A 24143-nucleotide genomic window follows, 5' to 3' on the forward strand; every position below is an offset into this window, starting at 1 on the left:
TGGGATTGGCTTTAGATCCTGTGCTCTTAAGATGATCTCAGTAAATGAGCCTGGTGGAGTAAATGGTAAGAAGCCTGACAAGGTGGATGCTTGTCCCTTCCCAACAGGTGCCATGTTCATCTCTCAAGCACTGAGGTCTAAACTAGATCAGTATGTCCCTAGACAGAACCTCTTGGGGAAAGACCTTGAATGAATGAATAAGGCCAGGGGAACAAGGTTGTGGTTCAAGACTTCAGGAAAATGAGCAGAACAGAATAAGGGGAGTAGGGGGTTAACGATTACTAAGGAGAGAATTCTTTTCTCCTGCTGAACCTGTTTACCCATGAGAGCAATAAGTGCAGCTAGGGGAATCTGGGGGAAGTATCAGCAAGCAAAGACACAACCATTAAAGATAGGCAGTCATGGGTTCAAGTCCCAGTTGTGCCGCCTATTAGCTGTCAGCCACCTCTCTAAAGAACGAATAGCCAATTCTTACTGAGTGCTCTTTTGTACCAGGGTCTCTTCTAAGCGCTTTACACATTGAATATTTCCTTGAATATTTGCAGCAACCCAAAGCAGTAAGCACAGAGTTGTTGCTTTGTACCTAGTAGGCGTTCATTAAAGAATTAGCTTTTATTATCATTAAATAAAATTATAAAAAATCAAGATCACTGATTTCCTGTGGAGAGTCCCACTTCAATTCTGGGCGTTGCTGTCTTTATACGGACATGTACGACAGCCCTGTCAGCGGTGACCTCTCAGAAAGCTGGGCTCCAGGCTCAGAGATTCCCCAGCCCCTGAAACGCTGGCAGCGCTGGAGCGGAATTAGGAGACGGTCCCTAATACCACGTGACTGTCGTTCTCCCGCCTCCCTCCATTCAGAACCCACCGTAGACACTGCTGGCGTTCTCCAGACCCGCACGTGTCAGCGCGCAAGAACCACCCCGCGCGTACTTAGAAGCTTGAGTGGGGCGGGGCCTCTGCCCTGACCGTGAAGGCAGCCCGGGGCATCCTTGATGACCTTAGCAAAGATGGCGGAAAACCGTCCATTAGGCCAATCAGAAGGCAATTTGGCCGTTGGGCCCCGCCCCCAAAGGAAAAAACCACGTTGGAATAACAGATTGTTTCTGGGCATGCGCCGCGCCTACGGCGGCTAGATGTTGCTCGGCTTCCGAGGCAGAAGTTAAGGGCTCTGGGTAAAGAGCAGCGAGTAGTAAGGCGGTAAGGCATTGATTGACTTATACTCCCTGTGTACTGAACGTTGCTTTATTCATTGGTTAATTTTCCTAACAGAGCGTTCGTTGTAAACCAAGGTTGGGATGTTCTCCTGAGGGTTCTGGCTGGGGCCCCCACCTCCTGCTCCCAGCTTCGCCAGACCAGCTCTCCAGGCTGAGCCTCCTTCCTATGTTCAGTGCTCCTGTGCAGCCCACGACCTGGTTTGCGTTTGCAGGACGTGGGACTGGAATAAGTGCTGTGGTTGCCCGCAAGGTCCATGTCCTCCAGCTCCTCCTGGTCGCTGAGCGGCCCCTGCTTGTCACCACGGGTAGAGGGGCTGGGGGCCTCTGAGGCTATTTGTGGTTGGCCCCAGCCCCTGGCTCTGCCAGCTGCTGCCCGGGCAGCCTCCCTGCCAGGCACTAGGAACCCATGGCACTCACCATATGCCTCCCGCAGAGATTGGACTGCCAAGACAAGAGTTTGCTCAGGTCAGTCGGGAAGCGGGTGGGCGGGCACCGTGGAAGACTCAGACTGGCAAATGCCCTCATTGAGTTCTACTGTTTGCATCCCACTTGTCATTTTTGTGTGGGGTGCTCAAATGAAGTTACTTGATGGGAGGCTGGCGACACTGATGAAGGGAGTGGAAGCCTCTGGACTCAAACTCACTCCCCGCCTCCCTTCCCAGAGCTGGGATCCCTGGAGTTAATTTCCCTCTGCTTTGTTTGCATTGGAGGACAGTGGCTGAGTACCAAAGCTCACTGTCCGAGGAAGTTCTGAATCAATGACAATCATTAGTAATTAAAGTGGCAGCCAGTGGGACCCAGGAGTTGCAAAATTCTAGAGGTGAGGGAAAGACCTGCCTATCTTCCCCGAGTGGGAAGATCTATGCTGACTCTCAGCCACCTCCTGAGACCTAGGAAGAGCCAAAAGATCCCAGCCTCAGTGATAGATGTTTAGAAGAGCCTCTGGCCCCCACCATAACTCTAGCAACTGGGTACCTTGCTACTCCTCATTATGATCTAGGTTTACTTGCTCATTTGGTTGCAAGTTCCTCCCCTGCTGCTGGCTTCCCTGAAATGTCTCAGTCTCTCCCCTTTTTTAATTTCTTCCCTGCTGCCACATCATAGTACCCCCTTCTTGTCTCAGCTGTCACAGGTGTGATGTTGGCACAACTTGTAGGACACATAGATCCTATCATGGTGCCCAGCCCCTGGGGACTCCTTAGTAACTTGAAAGGCAAGGAGACCCACTCCTCTTGTGCTCCCTCTTCCTAATTCTGTAATGAAAGCTCCCCAGATTCAGCTGAGGTCTTTCTTCCAGCCCAGTTTCTTTGGATGTCAGGGTGCTGGGAAAATGACGGCTACAAGGGATAGAAACTGACGGAGATATTGAGGGAGCCAGGCCTGCGGTGGGAGGAGGCGTTACTTTGGGGTAACTGCCCCCAGCTGTTTTATCTTCTCTTCTGAAGCTTTGTCTGGAAGCAGGACCTCCACGGTAAAATTGACCTTCTTGGCATGAATGAAGCTGTAGGTGTTGTCAAACCGAAGGACATCTGAGGGGAAGCAGAAAACCAAACATTCAGGCAATTCTGACAAAGGGCTTGGGGACAGCAATTTCTGTTGACTGAGCAAGGCAATGTGGTAGGTAATGAGGATGAGCATAGCAATGGCCTTTCACCTTCTGCAAATGAGTCTAGCTGGATTGACAGGAAGTTCACGGAGAGAAAAATATATATAAGATAGAACATGCCAAGTGCCAGATGAGTGAGAGAGACGACCACATCTGTAACAGCTTAAAGAGAGACCCCTATAGACTGCTACTACATGAAAGGCTTTTTAGAGGACTTGAACTGGGCCTAGAAAAGGCGGAGTAGAATTCGTACCAGCAGTAGTTGTTACAATAATAACAGTAATGGTAACAGTGGCTATTTAAGTGTCTCAGCACTGCGTTGTCATCTATACATGTTACTTCACTATTCCTCAAACTGAGTTCAGCATTAGTCCTGTTTTACATCCTATAAAAAAAGGAGGTCAGGCCCTGGCCGGTTGGCTCAGCGGTAGAGCGTCAGCCTGGTGTGCGGGGGACCCGGGTTCGATTCCCGGCCAGGGCACATAGGAGAAGCGCCCATTTGCTTCTCCACCCCCCCTCCTTCCTCTCTGTCTCTCTCTTCCCCTCCTGCAGCCAAGGCTCCATTGGAGCAAAGATGGCCCGGGCGCTGGGGATGGCTCCTTGGCCTCTGCCCCAGGCGCTGGAGTGGCTCTGGTCGCGGCAAAGCGACGCACTGGAGGGGCAGAGCATCGCCCCCTGGTGGGCAGAGTGTAGCCCCTGGTGGGTGTGCTGGGTGGATCCCGGTCGGGCGCATGCGGGAGTCTGTCTGACTGTCTCTCCCCATTTTCAACTTCAGAAAAATACAAAAAAAAAAAAAAAAAAAAAAAAAGAGGTCACTGTGTCACACAGCGAGGAAGTGATAGAGCTGGAACTTCCCTGCCCTGGACAGCCCTGCCCTTTTCAGTTTCTGACAAAATGTAAACTTCAAATTTTTGAACCAGGAATTTATCCCACATAAATAAAAATGGATAAAGATGCTCATTGCACCCCTATTTGTAAGACAAAAAACTTAGGAAAACTCAAATGTACAAAGGAAAATTGCTTTAAAAGTTTATATTGCAAGCCATATGATGAAATACTGTTCTGATATTAAAAGAAAGAGGTCAGCTTCATAAGTAGTGACTGGGGAAATTGTCCACAATGTATCCTTTGGCCAAAAAACCAAGTTGCAGAACACAAAAATAGTTTATAACATTTTTAATATAGAGGTAAAAAAAATTTTGGCTTTGCCACTTTGTCTACCTGCACTCCCAGGTTCTCTTGGATAATACTACCCAGGTGCTTGTTCTGAAAGAAAAGTTTCCATGTTTGGCCATTACCACCCTGAACACACCTTGTCTGGTTAGAAAGGAAAGTTTCCTTAAATCCTGTGACAAGTTTTACAATTTCAAAATTCCTTCAAATATACATTGAATGACAGAATTCCTGTGAATGTATATGTGTGTCCATGCCCTGTGTATTATGGTAACATGTAATGTTTTTAAAGGGTTAGGAAATATTTGATTAGATAATAGACGTGGCCTTATTAGGAGTGATTTCCTCTGGGGAGAGAAAAATGGGCATGCAGTTGGCAAAGAAGGCTTTCTATCCTTAGCTAAGGAACAGACTACTTTAATTTACACCCCCCCCTCCCCTTTTTTGAGAGAGAGAAGTTTTTCCATTTTATTCAAATATCCCTACAAGAGAACTGAGTATGAAAACAAAAAACTAGCTCTGTCCCTTCCCTATTCTCTCATTTTCCCCAGTAAAACAAACAATGTATGTAATTTTGACTTAACCTTTTCCCTTTCCTGCCCCTAGATAAAGTGCATAATTTAGACCAGTGGTAGTCAACCTGGTCCCTACCGCCCACTAGTGGGCGTTCCAGCTTTCTTGGTAGGCAGTAGTGGAGCAACCAAAATATAACTATATAACTATAGTAAGTTATTTTATAAAGATTTATTCTGCTAAACTTGGCAAAAATCCAACATAAAGTACTTGGTAAGTAATTATATGCTTTAACTTGCTGTAACTCTGCTTTATAAATTTTATAAAGTATAGTTACTTCCCTACTTTATAAATTACATTACTGTGGAACTGGTGGGCAGTTAGAAAATTTTACTACTAACAGAGATACAAAAGTGGGTGGTAGGTATAAAAAAGTTGACTACCCCTGGTTTAAACTCAGGGTAGACATACCATCTACTTTTTCTTCATGGTGTGAAGTGAAGATTAGTCATTGATATTCTCTCTGTGCCATAGCTCTTTCAGGACCCTAAGTCCCTCTGGATAGAGGGAAGCTTCCTCTCTGCCCTGGATGACAGAGCCTTAGCAACCAGAGTCAGCTGTGCTGGAGATGTCTTTGAGCTCCTTGGACCAAGCACTATTGAGATGGCTCTGCCTAGCATGATCTTCTGCCCTCAGAAACAAGGAAGGGGCTAGTCTGAGGACTGGGCCTGAAGGAAGTGGAGTTCATGAATTGCATGGTTCATTTTGACACTAATCATGTAGTCACAGACTCAGAGCCCCCAGAGATCCTCCAGGCCAGGTCTCCATAACTTTGTTTGGGGAACTGGCCCCATTGAGAATCTGATGCTTTCATCATCAGATGAAATTTTCACATAATCTCAGATCCCCTGGGACCCATCATGGACCCTCTGTGGGGGTGGTTCTCAATGGGAATAGTGCTGTTCTGAAGAAAGGGGGTGCATGGCTGTAGTCATGCCCTCATTTATGTAATGAAAAACATATATATTTTAAGTTAGCTTCTTTTTATTTTTCAAAATAGATTATATTGATTTTTTAATTATCTGTATGAGTTAATTATATTTCAGAATAGTAAAGGGGACATTAAACACTATTTGTTAAGAAGGAGGAGGTGTTTGATCTTTTAGATTTAAAATTACTGCTTTGGGGATCCCCTGAACCCCAGATTAAGGAGCTCCTGCTCTAGCCTGACCGGACAATGGCACAGTGGATAGAGTGTCAGACTGGGATGAAGAGGCCCCAGGTTCGAAACCTCGAGGTTGCCGGCTTGAGTGTAGGCTCATAGACATGACCCCACGGTCGCTGTCTTGAGCCCAAAGGTCACTGGTTTGAGCGAGGGGTCACTCAGTCTGCTGCAGCCCCTGATCAAGGCACATACGAGAAAGCAGTCAATGAACAACTAAGGAGCCGCAACAAAGAATTGATACTTCTCATATCTCTCCTTTCTCCTTTCCTGTCTGTCAGTCCTATCTGTCCCTCTGTCACACAGACAAAAAACAACAACAACAAAAAAAGCTCTTGCTCTAGCCCACTCCCTTCATTTTAAGGAGGAGAGGAAAACTTAATTATACTGCTTACAAAAATTAGGGGATATTTCAAAATGAATATGGAGTGATAAAATATCCCCTAATCTTTGTGAATGGTATATTTAGGGACAGTTGCTCAAAACACTCAGAGTTGGGGGCAGAGCTGGACTCAGAAGCCAGGCCTCCTGATAGCCAGCTGGGCTCTTTCCCCCCAGCCTGGTGTATTGTTTCTTTTGTTCGGTGTTTCAGGTCTTCAGACCACCTTCTCCACTCCTGGCAGCCAAAGTCCAGATCTTTTATTTCTGAATCTTTTTCTTTCCTAGCATAGTATTCTACACTCAGGCCCTCAGGAAATATTAGTTGAGAGAGAAAAAATAGTGAAATCAATTTAGACTTTGTTTCTCCTCCTTAGTAATTGAGGATACTTGGTCAAGAACAAGAGCGGCCTGGGAGGAGTTAATGTGCTCCTGCCATCGGAGGCAGGCAGAGTGTTCATGCTCCACTTTGCAGGAGGTTGCCTGGTTCTCCAGAGACATTGCTCTCCCCCAGGTGAGCTTGTAACTTAACACTGGGTTCTCTCTGGGCACATGTCTAACCAGAGCCATGGCCGCAGACAACAGCTGATCCCACCTCATTGTCTTACACCTCGGAAGGGGGCGTGGACACTGGCCAGCCTCTCCTCGTCCTGGGACTGGACAACAAGCAGTTCCCACTCATGGCCTCGCAGGCAGATAAACGTTCCATCCAAGAGTGTATCCAAGAGGAGCTAAAATAAATTTGGGATTTGCAAACCTAAGCCTGATTATATGAAAAGCTTCATGGTCCTCTCTCAGGCTGTGTCCTTCAGATACTGCAGAAGGGTAATGGGCAATGTGGGAAAATGGCTTGGGCTCTGCTACTGGCTGTATGATCTTGAGTAAATTGCCTCCCTGGCCTGAGACTCCATTCTCTTCTCTGTTACATCAGGGGTGGATCTGATCATCTCTAGGACAGTCTACAGCCATGAGATCCTGGACCAGGAGGATCCTAGAAGGCTCTGGCGTCCTGATTTTTGGTATCTATGCAAGCTACTTTGTGCTCTGAGAGAACATCCCTTCTCTCTACTCAACTTTGCTGTAGATTAAAAAAAGAAATGCAAATTTATATGTACAAAATGATTTATGCTCTGTGGGTGACAGTATCTGGGCTGGTGCTAAGCCTTGTTCTTGCTGAAGCACACAGTATATGCCTTCTCCCCCAGGACCTGGCTGCTCACTAACAAGAATACTCCTCCTCCCTGGGGAGCCATACCACGGAGCATCTGTGAGGAGGTGACGGAAGAGACTGAAAATTGCCTGGGATGTGGGAGAGGACGCAAGTCAGAGGTTGCAGTGATATCTGTGGGGCTAGTTCCGATCTCCTGGTGGTGCTGCTGTAGAAATGGAGCGCAGGGCTTCTCCCAGCACCAGCACAATCTCCAGGATAGTCCTTCTCCCCCAGGTCTTGCCCTAATAACAATACTGGTAGCTAAAGTGTGTTGAGTGCTTCCTGTATGCCAGGCATTATGCTAAGTGCTGTGCAGACCTTGTCACACACTTTTAATTATCACATGTCCCTATAAGGTAGAGAATTTGATTGTAGCGATCAGGAAATTTAAGCTCAGGAGGGCTGAGTCACTTGCTTAATGACTAGTTAGTAGTTGAGTCCAACTTAGCTTGATGATAAAGCCCTTGCTCCCTTTGATTTTCCATGCCTGGCTCCTTGGATCTGACTGGAAAGAAATTAGATTTTATGGGTGTGTGTGTGTGTGTGTGTGGTTTTCTGTTTATAAATGTAGTATATGGTCATTGTAAAATAAACTATTTGCAGAACTATAGCAAGTCCTCACTTAATGTTGTCAATAGGTTCTATGACTTTAAGTGAAACAACGTATAATGAAACCAATTTTACCAAGGTTAATTGATACAGTTCCTATGGCATATTTCTTGTCACAAAAAACATCAACAAAATTTAAATACCCAAAACACTTCTAATCATAAACATTGAAATAAATGTGAGCTATCTATACATTTAAGAAAGATTAATAAAAAACAAGAATGGTTTTCAACCAACTTATTTCAGCTCAGGGTCACAGGTGGCCAGATCTCTCCCTCACCGTAGGGAACATGGCATGAACCAACTCTGGACAGGCTGCCATTCCACTGAAGGGCACATTCACACATATTCAATGTACTGGGACAATTGAGACATGCCATTTACCTTACATGTACATCTTTGGAATGTGGGGGGAAAACAGTCCCCGGAGAAAACCCACATAGACATGAGGAGAATGTGCAAACTGCACACAGATAGTGGCCTTGACTGGGAATCATTTATTTTCTCACCAATGTTATAATGAAACAACATGAACAAAATGACATTATTTGAGGACCTGCTGTAGTATAAAAACTGAAAGCCTTCAATAAGCTTCCTACCACCCAGAGATTCCCCAGAATTCTTTTCTACCTGCACATTTTTTATTAACTGAAGTGGGTATATACCATATGTGCTGTGTTTCATACTTTTTTTAAACATGTATCAGACATCTTACATGTCAAGTTATTCTCATTAATGGGTACATTATACTCCATTGTGTGAAAGTACCATTATTTATATAACAAGAACTTATTAAGGCTGTTTAATTTATTGCCAGTGTCCAGGTTGCTAGGAACATCCTACATCATTGTGTCTTTGTGTAAATATTTCTGTAGGCTAAATTTCTAAAAGTAGAATTGCTAAGCCAGGGAATTTTAATCGATATTACAAAGAGTTGAGTGAAGTTAAACACCTTTTCAAAATCCTATCTACCATTCTTATTCTTTTTTTCCCCTTTTTTTGTGTGACAGAGACACAGAGGGACAGATAGGGACAGACAGATAGGAAGGGAGAGAGATGAGAAGTATCAATTCTTTGTTGCAGCACCTTAGTTGTTCATTGACTGTTTTCTTGTATGTACCTTGACCAGGCCAGGGGCCTACAGCAGAGTGAGCCCTTGCTCAAGCCAGGGACCTTGGGCTTCAAGCCAGTGACCTTTGGGCTCATGCCAGGGACCACGGGGTTATATCTGTAATCACATGCTCAAGCCAGCGAGCCCACACTTAAGCTGGTGAGCCTGTACTCAAGCCGGATGAGCCCAGGCTCAAGCCGACGACCTTGGGGTTTTGAACCTGGGTCCTCTGCGTCCCAGTTTGACACTATATCCACTGCGCCACCACCTGGTCAGGCTCTTCCTTTCTTACTCTTCTTGGGTTAAACTTCCTGTTCACATTCTGTGCCCACTTGCACGTGCATGCGCGCGCATGTGTGTTTTATCAACCTAGAGATGAGTGAAGCTCAGAGGGGTCAAGGCTGGGCTTTTCAGGACCCTTCTCAACCTGTGATCCCTACACCAACCAAGCCAGTTCTGCCTCATTGACGTATGGGAAAGAATTCCAAAAAGATGTCTGATCATAGTCGCAAACCCAGTTAAAACTAGACCAGAGAATAGATCAGGGGTCCCCAAACTACGGCCCGCGGGCCGCATGCGGCCCCCTGAGGCCATTTATCCGGCCCCCGCCACACTTCCAGAAGAGGCACCTCTTTCATTGGTGGTCAGTGAGAGGAGCATAGTTCCCGTTGAAATATTGGTCAGATTGTTGATTTAAATTTACTTATTCTTTATTTTCAATATTGTATTTGTTCCCATTTTGTTTTTTTAACTTTAAAATAAGATATGTGCAGTGTGCATAGGGATTTGTTCATAGTTTTTTTTATAGTCTGGCCCTCCAACGGTCTGAGGGACAGTGAACTGGCCCCCTGTGTAAAAAGTTTGGGAACCCCTGAATAGATATTCCCCTGTGATCATTAGCACAGTGACTCACCTCTCCCTGTTAGGATCTGGTCAGAGTCCCACCCTGTTATTAACCAGCTGAGCAAGTCATTTCACCTCCCCAAGTCTAAGTTTTCTCACATGTGCAAGAGAAATTGAAGTGATGGAGTTCTGCTTCTAGCTGCAACAGCCTGAGAGCCTGAATTTCTGGAGAAAGAGGGACCTCACAGGCAGATATCTAGGGAGGCTTCAAGCCAACACAGAGATACTTACAGATACCAGGATTGTTGCAGGTGAGGGTCCCATCCTCAGGCACCAGGTGCGCATTGTACCTCTGATTGGCCAGCACCTCTGTCATCTCTCCTGCCTTCTGTCGCTCCCCTGTCTTGGTCTTAAGGAAAATTCCAAAACCAATGTCCGAGCCTTCTGACATGAACTGCCACCTGCAGGACACATCACCCATTCAGACATGATTAGGAAATTTCTGGGGTCCTGCCACCAGGGCTTCTCCCACCCTAACCCATCCACCAGCACCTATGGCTAAAAGGCTCAGGTCTCCTGGAAGGGTCTAGAACCCTACCTGAGGACGCAGCCAGGAAAGAGGATCTCATACTCCATTTGATGGGAGGATCCACGGGAAATCTGCACACTGTGCTCATACTGCTGTTTCACCTGGTCTCGCACATAATACTTCTTGGGGATGTCACCCCCATAGTTAATCTAGAAGCAGAGCGTGGAGTGAGCTGGAACATACCTTGCATTTGCGGCAGGCTTCCTTGGTTACCTCCAGCCCCTGGGGCCCATACCTTAGATATGCACTTGGGGTTTCCATCAGGGTCAGTCATTGTACCCCCATATTCCACAGGCATCTGGTCAGGGCTGATATATTTTAGTAAAACCTCCTTCCAGTTTGCTGGCAGGAGAGGTAAGGAAGGAGAAAGAAGGATCACCACTAGGCAAGATTTAATCGCAGCCCTGACAGTCTACATGAAAGAGGCAGGAAAAAAATAAACCCCATCCACCCCCACACACAAAATGCAGGCATTAGGAGCATGTAATGTGCGCATGGCACTGCAGGGGCCCAGGAAAAGTCATCACCCAGAGGACATCCCTGCCCCGCACCAGGAGTCAGGAGACCTGAGGTCCTGTCCTCATTGCCAAATTATGGTGGGCGTGAAGTGACCTAAGTACTTGAGGAAGTATTGTAAACTGTAAAGTGCCCTACACATAGAGTATTAGCACTCCCTTGGAAGGTGATACAAACCTTTGAAGTGCAAGCAGGAGGGAACCAAAAAAAGAGGGAAGGGCATTCCCTGGAAAGGGAGCAGCATGTGCAGCAGGCGGGAGGGCCAGAATCAACAAGAGCTGTCCTGGTTAGACTGAACGCCGTGAGGGCTCAGCTGCACAGCCCCCATGTTTGCTGCACATAATTCTGCTCAATCGTGACTGACTGAACGCATCAGTGTAGAGTGACCCCTTAAAATGGGCTCTTTTGGCTTTACCTCAGCCATGATTTCACATCTGCTCTGTTTTGTTTTTATAACCATGCCCTTTTCGACTAGGCGAGTTTGACTCTAGTGCAACCAATGCTATGAGCCACTTCTCCACTATTCCAAATTCCTCCGCAAATACCAGCCAAGTACAATATTTTGATACTGGAAACCTTTCCATGCTGATGCCAGAAACCATACAAAGGCATCAGCTCCGAGTCATGGGGTACAACCCAGTGTATTCTGCCACTGGTGCTGGCTGGAAACCCACAAAGACTGCCCGGGCTCTCCCAGCCCTCAGATGTGAGGGGCCTGACTCCATGCAACTCCTGGAACGCAGCGTCCATGGTCCTGTGTGACTTAAATCTGTGCTGCTAAGCTCCAGTGACCAGCCCAGGGTGAATTTCTTCCCTCCTCTGTTGAAGATCCTGTACCTTCTCAGGCCGAGGTGGCTTTGGTTGAAAGGTTTTCCAGTGTGGGTGGGAGAACAGACTGAACCTCCCTCCCTCGCTTTGCTGCTGGGAACCTGTCCCACGCTCGTGGTGGGTGGGAGCAGCACAGAAGCTAAATCCATCAGAGCCTTTGCTGGGATTTGTATTTCTTCCCCCAACTCAGTTGGAGAGTTGGAATAAGGCCAGGGGGATTCTTCCCACCTTACAGAGTGAGTCGCTAGGCAGCAAGAAGCAGACCTTGTTGCTTCCAGAGCTAGAGCCTAGAAGTCCTGGACTTTCCAGATGGGCTCACTCCACTCCTAGGACTCACCAGCACACGCTGGGGAAATCTCCACTTTCAATGCGCTGCCTAGAAGTGAACATTGAGAAACCTCCAGAATCCTCCTGTCTGTCTCTGGCGGGCTTGATTCCTGTGTGTCTTCCTCACTGGCTTCCCTTGTGCCCTGCTGTTCTCCCTGCTTCCTTACATACCCCACCCCTACCCACTTGCCTCCTCAAGCACTTCTCAGTCTCCCTGGTGGGCTCCTCTTCCTCTGGCTGCCCTTGAACTTGGATATCCGTCCAGGGCTTGGTCTCTGTTCTGGGGCAGTCTTATCTATTCTCAAGGTCTTAGCTGCTGCCTACATTCGATAGTTCCCAAATCTCGAGGCTGAGTTCTCCCCTAAGCTTCAGGCTCAAGTATCCCCAATGTCTGTATGTCTCACATACTCTTTAAACTTATCATCAAGCATATTCTTCCATTTGTATTCCTCCATTGAACTAACTGCACAGAGCGACTGCAATACTCAGTCTCTCATGCCAGACACCAGGGAATCATTCTAGATTTCTCTCCCTCCATTCCTACATCCAGTCATTTGAATTCTTCTATTTTATTTCCTAAACAAGTCCTACATCCATCCTTTCTTCTCTATCCCCACTGCCACTGTCCCAGCACAGGCCTGCAACACAGGCTGCATGGACTATGGCCACAGTAGGAAAACTGGTATCTGACCTCCACAATCTTGCCAATATGGTAGGTCTCAATTTAAAATCTGATCATGGTACTCCTCTGCCTCAGAACTTGCCTCTGGTTCCCAGTGGTATTGTCCCAGCTTCTTAGCACAGTGCCCTGGAGTCTCTGGGACCTGTTTCTGGCTCCTTCACCCTCATCTCTTGCCATACTCTGCTGTGCAGTCTGCAACTGCCTGTGTGCCACGTGTGTAAAGTCTTTGCTCAGTGCTGTTCCTTCTTTCTGACAGCTTGCTGCTTCATCTGGCTGCTCCATAGCCTTTGGCTGAAGTAGTCCTCACCTCCTCCTAGGTCATGTAGGCTTTGTGTCTCCCTTCCCAAGAGGCCTAGAGCTCTTCAAGGGACTTGGTCTAATTTAGCTTTGTAGCCTTGGCTCCTAATCCCTGGTCTGGCACATAATAGATGCTCATCAAATGAAGCCACTCCTAGTTGCTCCTAGCTGAAAGCAACCTCTGCTCCTGTGATCTCCATGGCACCTTCTCTAGGCCATTTCTAGTACCTTTTCTAGTTTTTAATTATAGCTTTCTCTCTAAAGGTCTTTGTCCTGTTACACTGTAAGCTCCTTGATGGTGAGGACTGACATTCCACTCGTCTTTGAATCCACAATGCTGAGCTCAGTACTTTCTTCTAGAGGGTCTGAGAGAAAGAGTTCTCATGATGAAAACAGACTGGAAGACCCTAGCCCAGCTCCAGCTTGCTCCTGGGTCCTACTGCTACCAAATCAGCAGAGGGAACTTTTGCCCGGGTGGCTGTGGCCCTGCCTCTAGCCATCCCCAGTTTGGGCCACAGAGCATCCTGTGGTGTTGAGAAGAGTCTGGGCTACTCACCCTCCAGGAACATGATCTTCTTACGAGTGTCCTCACTCAGGAAGGGTTTGACCAGGTTAAAGGCCACAGGAAACAACTTTGGGGCTGGAACAGAGACCAGACAATGTGAGAATGGAAGCAATACCCACTCTGTCCCTAACAGTGCCATCCACAGCCCCCTGTCAGACCACACATTCCCTAGTGCCACGGAGTCCACATTAGCTTCCCAGGGGGTGAGGCTCAGTTGGGCATCTCTTTGATTTCTAGCTTCCCCATCCGTACAGCGGGTCTAGTCAAGTGGGTATGGTTTTCCTGTCTCACCTGGCTGGCTGGCTCAAAGGCAGTAATAAATCCTAAAAGCTTTGAGAATTGTAAAGCAGTCTATGCATTTAAGGGTCCTCAGATTACCTCCTTTGGCTCATTCTGTTTACTCTCCTGAATCTGTTGCAATAACATTTCTGGCCCCTCTTTCTCATTTGACTTCCTCACATGGAGTTCCCAGTTTACCTTTAATAATAAAAAGACGCTTCAGTGTTTCCGGATAATTATCCTCAACCATGCAGAGAAACTGTGGAAACAAAATCACTGAGTCTAGTGGGCTCAGACCCCTGTGCCAGCGTGAGGCCTGGCCTCCTCCAGGCTAGCTTCAGCCCCCATCACATCACCCATCCCATGCGGCATCTTAGCAGAGGGACCCACTCCCCCCCACCGCCATGCCTCCCCCATCCTTTCCCTTACCTCTCCATAGGTCTCTATAGCAGGCTTCCAGAGATGCTTGAGGCCAAGCCCCTCACAGTCATAAATCAGGGTGATGTTCTCCACCTTCTTCCCCAGCTGCAGGGGACAGAGGAGCAGAAGGTCACAGCAGGCTGCCCCACTGCAGAAACCCACCCAGTTCAGGGAAAATGCTGATTGTGTCATGTGCCCATATTGTAGCCAGATCTGTGCAAGGCTGTACCTAGGGTTTTCCAAATGGAGATTATCACCTCAGGCTGTATTGTGGCCCAGGTAAGTCACCCTTCCTGTCTAGGTCTCCATGTTCTCATCCAGTAAACCACTGGGTGGATCTAGATGACATCTGAGGTCCCTTCTGCCCTGCAGTTTGGCCTGGGGCCTCAGTCCGTGAGGCTTTGTGCAGCCAGTTTTCTCCTGCACAGAGATATTCTCCGTCTAGCCTAAGCCCTTAAAGGTGCTTTCCTATCTGATGCTTCTTTGCCTCCCCAGCCTGCAAGGCCTCTGCACACACTAGGCTTTCAGTGAATGGTTGTGGATGATGGTGTTGAACTGGTCCCAAACTTATCGCATCATTTCATTGGATCTTTACATTTGCTGAAGGGGAAGGAAGGACAAAAGATCGTGCTAATAGCTCCAGCATGCTCTTCAGCCATTTTCTCAGTAATGAAATCAGTGTCTTTTAAAATCCAGAGTTAGAGTAACATGGAATCTTGGCTCATCCATACCAGTGATACCCAGACACTTGTCTAAGGGTAGGGTGGTTTATGACCAAGATCTCACTGGTACCCAGATAAAGGATAAAAATTAAAATTCTACAGTTAAGTTCCTTATAAAGCTAAATTTATTCCATTTAAAGGGCTTCCCTTTAGTCTGAGATTTTGCCATGCCTACAGTTTTGGGGGTTCGTTATGATAATGGTAGCTGGCAATTTTTTTTAAAGTCCTTACTTGGAAAAATAAACATCTGGCAACATATGTCAGTCCCTAAACCTTTGAAATGTCACTGGTCTATGAGATCCAAAGGTCCAGAGCTCAACCCTGAAGCTATATTTAAGTCCCGTGTGATGTCCCTTCTCCTTTGTGACCGCCTCTACCACGATTAGCTCATTTTCAACAGTGCTAGTCCACTCGCCTTTTCGGTCTGGCGGTTACACTCCTGCACAAGCAGCTCGCAGTCCCGCATCTTGGTCTTCAGCAAGTCCTGTTTGGTGGCTGAGAGGAGCAGACCTTTGGCATCCAGAGGGCCAACGATATCATACCAAATGGGAGAGCCCTCCATGTCATAGCCACACATGCCCCCTGACAGATACAGTCGGACCACCTGGACAAAGACACAGACAAGGCACCTTGTCAGCAGACTCAGGGTGGCTACACCTCCCCTGTATCCCAGGGCCTTCCTCCGGGTTCATTGGTCTCTCCCTCCACAGCCTTCCCCTGGGTGCCAAGGGACACCCATTCTGGGAATCCTTAGGGCCCACTTCCCATTGTCAGACCTTTCTTCTGAGGGCTCCAGCCCCACAGACCCAGGACACAGGTTGTGGGTCTAATGACCTCACAGAGGGGTGAGCCAGGATCATTTGTCCTCACCTCTGGAGGCTGCCAGCTTATGATGTTGTCAATATCCTTCTGCTTTCGGAACTCCACATGCTGCAAACACACAATCAGAGATTTAAAGGAGTGAGAGTAGGGCAGGGGCAACCCTTAATATACATCTAGCAATAGGTGACAGCATGAACAGGTAAATCATGAGAAGGCAACTGGCAGAAATCCAAAAGAAGGCACAGCCCATTTTAGAGGTACTGGCAGAACACCAATTCTTGGCTACCTCAGACCTATGAAAGCTCTGTTTCCAGGGAAGGAAATGCACTGTTTCCAGAGGAATAAGGCAGTAGTGGTCAGCTAATGCTCAGATATGTCACCCAAGCCACAGGCTAGGATGGAGGATGTGTGGTGGACAAAAGAAGTTCAAGCACGGTGTGATGCTAATGGGCAGGAACTGAGACAGCCATGGGATTTGGAGCAAATGCATCTCACCTTCCGGAGCATGGCCTCAGACTTCTGCAGGTCAAAGCTTCTTGCTGTAACAGGAAAACGTGGTCAAGGTTAGGCCAGCAGACTGGGCATCCAAGGACAAGGAGATCTCCCTGTTCCTATACTGGGGACAGCTCCTCTCCGTCAACACCCCAACTGACTCTCAGGTCACCCCACATATGGAAGCTAATATGAGGACCTTCACTGAAGGTTTCTCGAGCACCACAGCCCCTAGAGAGCAGGGCAGGTGGGAGCAGCATTGCAGCTTCAGAGTCAAGAGAGTCTTACCCTCGTGGATGCAATCAGGTGAAAGGTCTTATCTCCTCTCAGGAAAAGTGAACCCTGGCCTCCCTTATCATTTAGCCTTTCCCTTACACAAAGTTAATCTCTTCCAAGTCTAACATCTAGTCCCGAGAACTTGACCCACAGTTCAAAGATGAACATAGCTGCCCATAATCTGAGGTGGATTTGGCAGAACATCACAGCAGGATGGAGGGGCTGAGGAGGTTCCAGTCAACCTTGCCATGTCCTCCAGGACCCACACATACCCCAGTGGGACACAGAGGGCCCTCCTCCAGGGTTTATGGAAAGTTCCAGAATTAAAGTTCACGTGGGCCAACTCTATTTTATTCATGAACCCCAAAAATTGCCCTACTTAAAGCTTGGGCACAAAGCTTTAGCAACTCATAATCTGAGTTGCCATTTGTACTCAGTCCTCATTGTTATACTGAGTGGAGAGCTATGCCAGTGACACTTCGAGAGTAGGGTCACTCCCTCAGCCACGTGACAACCTTTCCAATAATGGCAAACACTGTGCTACCCCAAGTCCGCTCTGCTACCATGCTGCCCCTCCACAGATCCTCACCATTTCTCACAGCTTGGTTTCAAGTTTACGCAAATAACTTCCCCTTGGATGTTTTCCAGTTTGCCAGTGCCCCTCTTCAAGTGTGTCATCCAGAGCTGAGCACAGCACCAGGTGCTGTCTACCCTTCTCCAGTAAAGCCTAAGAACTTGCTTGGCAATGGTCACACCCTTAGCTTGGGTGGAATGTACAGTCAGCTGAAACCCCCAAATCCTTTTCAGCTATTCTTCTGTTAAGCCTTCATCCCATATGTTGTGAGGTGGTTTTCCTGGCTCCACCTCTATCAGATTTCATCTTATTAGAGTCAGCTCATTTCATTCTTTAAAGAGCTTTTTGAAAAAAAATGTTTATTTTAATGATTTTAGAGGGAGAGGAAGGGGGAGAGAGAGAGAGAGAGAGAGAGAGAGGAGCATCTATCCATTCCTGTGTGTGCTCTGACCAGGGATTGAACCGGCAACCTCTGTGCTTAGGGCCGACTCTCTAACTGAGCTGTTGGGCCAGGGCTATCCTTTAAAAAGTTTTTGAGATCCAGATTCTGACCAGTTTTGTCATCTGACCTATGTATTGTCTCTCCCAGCTGTATGTCCTCTGTGGATTTGATCATCAAGATGTGCTTGACAGCCCTGGAAACTGGGCTAGATCAGCTGCCCTCTGGACTGGCACTGGTCATTTATCACTGTTCCTCAGGTGTGCCTAAGCATGTCCCCTAACTCTCCTATCATGAAGTTCAGTACACTCTTGACACGTCCAAAGGGTACATCAAGAGATTTGACCAATGCCACACCTTTCATTGTTGCTGAACACGTTTGCAGAACTGAACAGTCTTCACTTCGGGGAAGTGCCTCCTGACTGCCCCTTATGTGCTATCATGGCAGCAGAATGTACCTTTTAGAAGAATATAATCCAGGTTTGCATTTCAACCCTTCCACCTCCCTGTTTGACCTTGGTCAAGATACTGCACATCTCTGACGGAATCATCTAATGAGCATGAAACACTTGGAAGATGCAAGGCAACATGCTGTGATGATGGGGGAGCCTGGGAGTGTCCACAGGAGGGACACCCCTAACAGTGAGAGGAGACCTTATCTTCCCAGGGAACAGGAGTGGCGGTGAACTGTGAGCCCCCTTATCTCAGGGTGGCTCTCTAGTTAACCCCCTTATCTGCCAGGGTCCAACATCCAGGGTCTTCTTCAAGGGCCCTCCCTTAGTTGCCACTTGCCCCTGGCAGCACATGGACCCTCCCCATGCCTGCTGAGTCAGGCCTCTCAGACCTTCTGGTCAAGGAAGCTCAAAGCATGGCTGAGGGCACTGCCAGAGAAGCCCACCTAGGAGCAGCTGTCCTGGATTCTTATTTGATCACTTCCTAGGCCTGAAAAACTAGGAGACTCAGGTGTGCTCTGCCCCCTCATAGGTTCTCCACCACCTCTTAAAAAATTTTTTTTTAATTTATTGATTTTAGCAATAGAGAGACAAGAACATTGATCTGTCCCTGTATTTGCCCTGACCAGGGATCAAACCAGCAACCTCTGTGCTTTGGTACGATGCTCCAACCAACTGAGCTATCTGGCCAGGGCTCCACCACCTCTGTGGGGTTTTTTTTGTTTTTTTTGTTTGTTTTTCCATTTTTCTGAAGCTGGAAACAGGGAGAGACAGTCAGACTCCCGCATGCGCCCGACCGGGATCCACCCGGCACGCCCACCAGGGGCGACGCTCTGCCCACCAGGGGGCAATGCTCTGCCCATCCTGGGAGTCGCCATGTTGCGACCAGAGCCACTCTAGCGCCTGGGGCAGAGGCCACAGAGCCATCCCCAGCGCCCGGGCCATCTTTGCTCCAATGGAGCCTTGGCTGCGGGAGGGGAAGAGAGAGACAGAGAGGGAAAGCGCGGCGGAGGGGTGGAGAAGCAAATGGGCGCTTCTCCTGTGTGCCCTGGCCGGGAATCGAACCCGGGTCCTCCGCACGCTAGGCCGACGCTCTACCGCTGAGCCAACCGGCCAGGGCCCCACCTCTGTGTTTTTATCTTGCCATCTGACTCTTCTTGCTGGAGTGCCCAGAGCTCAGCCCCAGTCGGGGAGGCAGTGGACATTTGTGTGCCTGTTCTCAGGGATGGGGCCAGGAGGAAACTGAGTCTACCTGGGGGGAAAGGGAAAGAACAGAACCCAGCTCATACTCAGGTTAGAAAAAGACATTCTGCAGGCAGGTACCTTGTGGATGTTCCCCTTAGAAACAAAAGGAGAAAAAGAAAAGGTTTCTAAGAAAAAGACAAAAACCCTAATTGAAATTTATAGTAGAGTCAGACCGGCCTGAGCTTCTGTCTGGGAAATGTGAGGCAAATGTAAAGTGCAGAGGAAATACTTCCTGTGTTCAGAGAGGCACAGCGTGGCTTCAGGGGCGGCTGTGGCTTACTGGAGAGAAAACTGGTCAGGAAATCTGGGGCCCCAGATTTCTGCCCTGATTCCACTTCACATTAGCTGTGTGCCTTCAGGTAAGTGCCCGCCCCTCTGTGAGCCTCAGTCTTCTCATCTAGCAAATGAGCATGACCACACTCTTCAATGTTCCTTCAAAGAGAGGTCACTCCAGGACTAGAGAGTTAGGGGTGCATGGGAAACAGCTGCTGGACCCCAGGTTGGCCTCCTCTTAGATAAAAGGGAGCTGCGTTGAAACCACATGTCTCTACTAACAGCAGTTTGGTAGTTTGTTTGATGATCTTACAGCTGGCCCTTTAAGACAGTGCTAGTATCCCTCCCTCTCCACCCACCCACTTCTAGCTACAGCCCTTCAGCACACTGCTGGCCAAAATATCCTCCAGCCCTGGCCAGACTCCATGCCACCCCCACACTGCCCCTCCACCCTCTCTGGGTGGGCTGGGGTCAAGGGTTTGCAGCTTTTTTGGAAAAAAGGGCAAGTGGCACTTCCAGAGGTACACAGAGCCTCCCATGGCTCTCCTGGCTACACCTGCCTGGGGTGCCTGCTAGTAACCCCTCAGAGCATTTCAATCTATTCAATTTCTGCCCAGAATAGGAAAATCCAGCTCTTCACCTGCCCCCGGACTCCGTGTGTGTGTGTGTGTGTGTGTGTGTGTGTGTGTGTGTCTATAAATAAATAACCAGGAACGAGTTGTACTTTAATTTTTGAACTACAGTTCTACATCACAACTTAATCTCTGCTAATCTAAGAAAGTGGAATTAATTCTCTATTATTTCTATGTCTAGTAATAAAGTTTCCATAAAGAAAAAGAAGGATGTCATTAGAACCAGAGAGGGTGGCACATGACTTGAGTCACAGAAGATGAGAGGGAAAGAACAGGAAGATTTTGGAGTTGGGGCATGGGGCTGGGTTAGAAACGTGTACATTGCATCACATGCCCAGATCTCTATCATGTCACATCTGGCCATAGGCAGGGCACCCTGTCTTGTCCTGCTATCCCAGAGAGGGGTCTAAGGCAGACATCCACCCCTGGCCCAGGTACCACAGCCAGACTGGAGCAGAAGTAGACTTAGAACTTGGGACTCTGGAGCCTGGCGGTGATTTGACGGAAGTCTTATCTACCTAGTTCAGGCTAAGCCCCACCACCACCACATGTTCCCCACGCACCCTGTCCTACCTCCAAGCTGCCTCAACTGCCACGGGAGGCCTGCTGAACCATAGGCCACAGAGGGACCCAGCCTCTCCCAGGAGCCAGCACACTGGTTCTAAATTTGACTCTGCCTCCGACTTCCCACATGACTGGGGCCTTTCTTAGCTCATCCTCAACCTTTTCCCCCAAGTCCATCAGTGGAGGGGATAAGAAGGGCATTGGGCTGGGACTCAGCCAACCTGGGCTCTAGTCTCTCTTTGCAGCTCAAGCACTGTGTGACTTTGGGCAAATTACTTCACCTCTCTGAGCCTCAGTGTTATCTATCCAGCAGGAGGGTTGAGGTTATGTAATTGCCAAGGGCCCTTTTGCTCCTAAGGGTTAAATACTCCAGATTCTCAGATGGCCAGGGCCAGCGGTTCCAGAGGTTGCTATTCTGTTACCCCAAACTAGCACCTGCCCCAGCCTCTTCCCTCACCTCGGAGCCAGCGCAGGAGAAAATAGTCATCTGGATTTGGCAGGGTGGGCAGCACATCCTGGACATTTTCCCGAAACTGTAGAGAGAGGCACCTGGGTGAGTGATAGGTCCCACCTTGACCGCCCTCTACCCAGGACTCTCCATAGGGGCTTTGCTGGACCCCTCTTCAACATGAGTCAACTCTGCAGATACTGGCTAAGCATTTGGGCTGCATGAGGCACGCACTCTGTCTATCATGCTAGTGGGAGCCAGGTAGCAAGAGGAGGTGGGCAGAGAGTAAGACACTGCCCCTGCCTAGCTGCGTGCACTTCCACACTCCAGTGTGGTGGGCTGGCCGACATGTTATCGGCTGTGATAGAAAACACTATGGGACATGCCACAGTAAAAGCTGTCAATTTACCAAGTATTCCCCATGTGCCCAGCACTGAACTTGGCACTTATCTTATTCCTGCCTCATACAGAATCCCTAAGAGGTATTACTGTCCCCATTTTACAGATGAAGGAATTAGAGCTCAGAGAGGCTAAGTAACATGCCCAAGGCTAAACAGCTAGTAATCAGCAGAGCAGGGATGCCAATTCGGATCTGTCAGAGGCCAGAGCATGTACTCTTTTTCATGGTTTTCTGCCCCCTTAGTAATGGAACAGCTAGCAAAGTGCTTGGAAGAACAGAGGGAAGTGGGTGGTCTCATATGACTTCATATTTTAAAAAACAGCATTTGAGCTGGTCTTGAAGGACATCAAAGGAAGCAGGAGGAGGGAGAAGGGCTATCCACATGGAGGGAACAGTTCCAGTGGGAAGCCATGAAGGGGGAAAGTGCAGGGAGTGCCAAACAAGGACGATGGACAGTGACCCAAAGGTATGGCCACACCCACTTCCAACTGTTCACTGCCCTGTGAGTACACATGCTGCCCATGACCTACCCATGCCTCCTGCTCCCAGCCACTCACTTTTCCCTAGTCACTCACCTACGGGGCAGCCATAGAAGGGACCAATGAGGACCAGCCATCTCTGCCCCTTGTCCAGGTCGGCCAAAAACTTAGACCGTGCCTTCCCCCAAACAACTCCCAGACCCCCAAGTAAACTGCTCATCCAGGGTTCAGGTATGAAGCCACCACTTACCAAGGACCCTACCTAGCCCCTGGTTTCCAGTTTAATCACCACCTAATCCATTATCTGCCTGCTTTCCCCTGCAGGTCAGCAGAAAAATCTGAAACCTCCCTATCCAGCCTCCCTGGGATGGGAGAGACCCAGCCAGAGCAAAGCCTTCATGGAGCTGTTGTCTCAACCCCATTGCCATAGCAGGAGACATCTATTCCTCCCACCTTCTCCTACCAATGGAATTCTGCCCTGCTTTGGAGCCTGCAAATCTTGAGACTGGACTTACTTGACTCCAGCTCTGAAAACAGCCAACCTCCCCTCTTCCCAAGAGGGAAGTGGAGATTCAGGTGGTAGGGAGGGGGTGCAGCCCTCCTCCTCTGCCCAGGTTCCAGGCAAAGCCTGAAGAGCATCAGCCCAAGTCTCTAGCCAGGGAGGGGCGGGACTGCAGAGCAGGGGAGTACTGGTTTCTACTCAAACTAACCCCAACCCACTGAGTCACCAGTAGGATTCCAGACCTCCCTTCACATCATCTGGTCCAACCTCCTCATTTCAGTTCATCAAGAAGCAAACCGATGGACAGGTTTTGCCCAAGGTGGCAGAGTGACTTGGGACCAGAGCAAGGGGCTATCCAAAAACCCGTAGGGGCTGTCCAGGGCCCTTTCCATTGGTGCCACTACCCCGGCAGGAGGAAAAATCTCCCGGAAATGGGAGGAAACCTGGAGCCCTGCTACCAGAGCCGGGCTGCCAATCCCGAAATGAATGTGGCCTTTGTGCCCTGAGCAGCCTCTAAGGGTTTCCAAGTAACCACTTCTTCCCAGGTACTACCTCCAAGGAAGGGCTCGCTCAGGACTGGGGCCGGAGCAGCCAAACTTCCCCGGGCCCCCTCGGCGGGCGGAAGGTGGACTGGAGGGCCACGGGCCGCCAGGTGCCGCCGGCTGCTGAACCCGCCGCCGCCTGCCGGCCGAAAACAGTCGCTCGCCCCCCACCCAGACCCTTCCCGGGTTGATGCCGCCGGAGGGAAAGGGCCACCGCCTGGGGCGGGGGCCAGGCCAACACGAGGGCTCACCTTGGCCAGAGCCTCCTTCTGCTTGGGGTTCAGGTCGCCGACTCTGCCACTCATCTTCGATCCGGCTCGGGGTGCGGCAGTTGCGGCAGCTGATGGAGCTACGACTTGTTCTCCACCAGAGTAGTCTTTTGCCCGGGAAGCTGGGCTGGCTGCCAAGCCCCGCCTTTTAAAGGATCCCGAGGGGCGGAGTAGGGAGATGCTCTGGGCTTGGGAGCCGCTAACGTGTTCCGTTCAGCCTCTTGAAGTTGGAGTCTTGGTCAGGAAGTGAGCAGGGGTGCCCAAGCCAACCCGAGTCCAGAGGGCATCAGAAGAGCAGAAAGTCTGGGTTCTAGTTTCAAATTTACTCTTAGCCCAGTGTGACCTTGGATGAGACACCTGAGCTCTCTGGGCCTCAGTTTCCCCACCTAGGTACTATCTAATGAGCTATACTAAGATTAGGCTCCAAAAGAACAGAACTTCTCCCGAAAATAGTGGGGAACTTGCCTGGTGCCACTAGGGTGGGCTGTGGTGGGTATCAGGTCCCCTAAGCCTAGCCATCACTCTGTCTCTGGGAACTGTGTTATTGGCCATTTCTCTCTGGGGCCCTTGCCCTTCTATTTTGTTACTGGTTTTGAACAACCGCTGCCAACCCATTCTGGGACCTTT

General features: G+C 49.0%; 1 protein-coding gene and 1 long non-coding RNA gene across 2 annotated transcripts; one reads left to right on the forward strand and one right to left on the reverse strand.

The window, feature by feature from the left end:
* Window positions 1-1227: 1227 nt before the first annotated feature.
* Window positions 1228-23654, reverse strand: SEC14L2 (SEC14 like lipid binding 2). Its single transcript, XM_066370496.1, has 12 exons — window positions 23499-23654; window positions 21334-21409; window positions 16425-16468; window positions 15978-16037; window positions 15523-15711; window positions 14395-14490; window positions 14164-14224; window positions 13678-13761; window positions 10707-10813; window positions 10481-10620; window positions 10174-10343; window positions 1228-2746 (listed from the first exon to the last, which is right to left on the reverse strand). Exons 1-12 carry the CDS (start codon window positions 23550-23552, stop codon window positions 2616-2618), a joined length of 1212 nt encoding a protein of 403 aa, XP_066226593.1. The 5' UTR covers window positions 23553-23654; the 3' UTR covers window positions 1228-2615.
* Window positions 6492-7901, forward strand: LOC136395533 (uncharacterized). The gene is made up of 3 exons (XR_010749345.1): window positions 6492-6623; window positions 7041-7128; window positions 7315-7901. It is a non-coding gene; the product is annotated as an uncharacterized lncRNA (long non-coding RNA).
* Window positions 23655-24143: the final 489 nt, after the last annotated feature.

The sequence above is a fragment of the Saccopteryx leptura genome, chromosome 2, assembly GCF_036850995.1.
Source record: "Saccopteryx leptura isolate mSacLep1 chromosome 2, mSacLep1_pri_phased_curated, whole genome shotgun sequence".
Classification (NCBI taxonomy): Eukaryota; Metazoa; Chordata; class Mammalia; order Chiroptera; family Emballonuridae; genus Saccopteryx; species Saccopteryx leptura.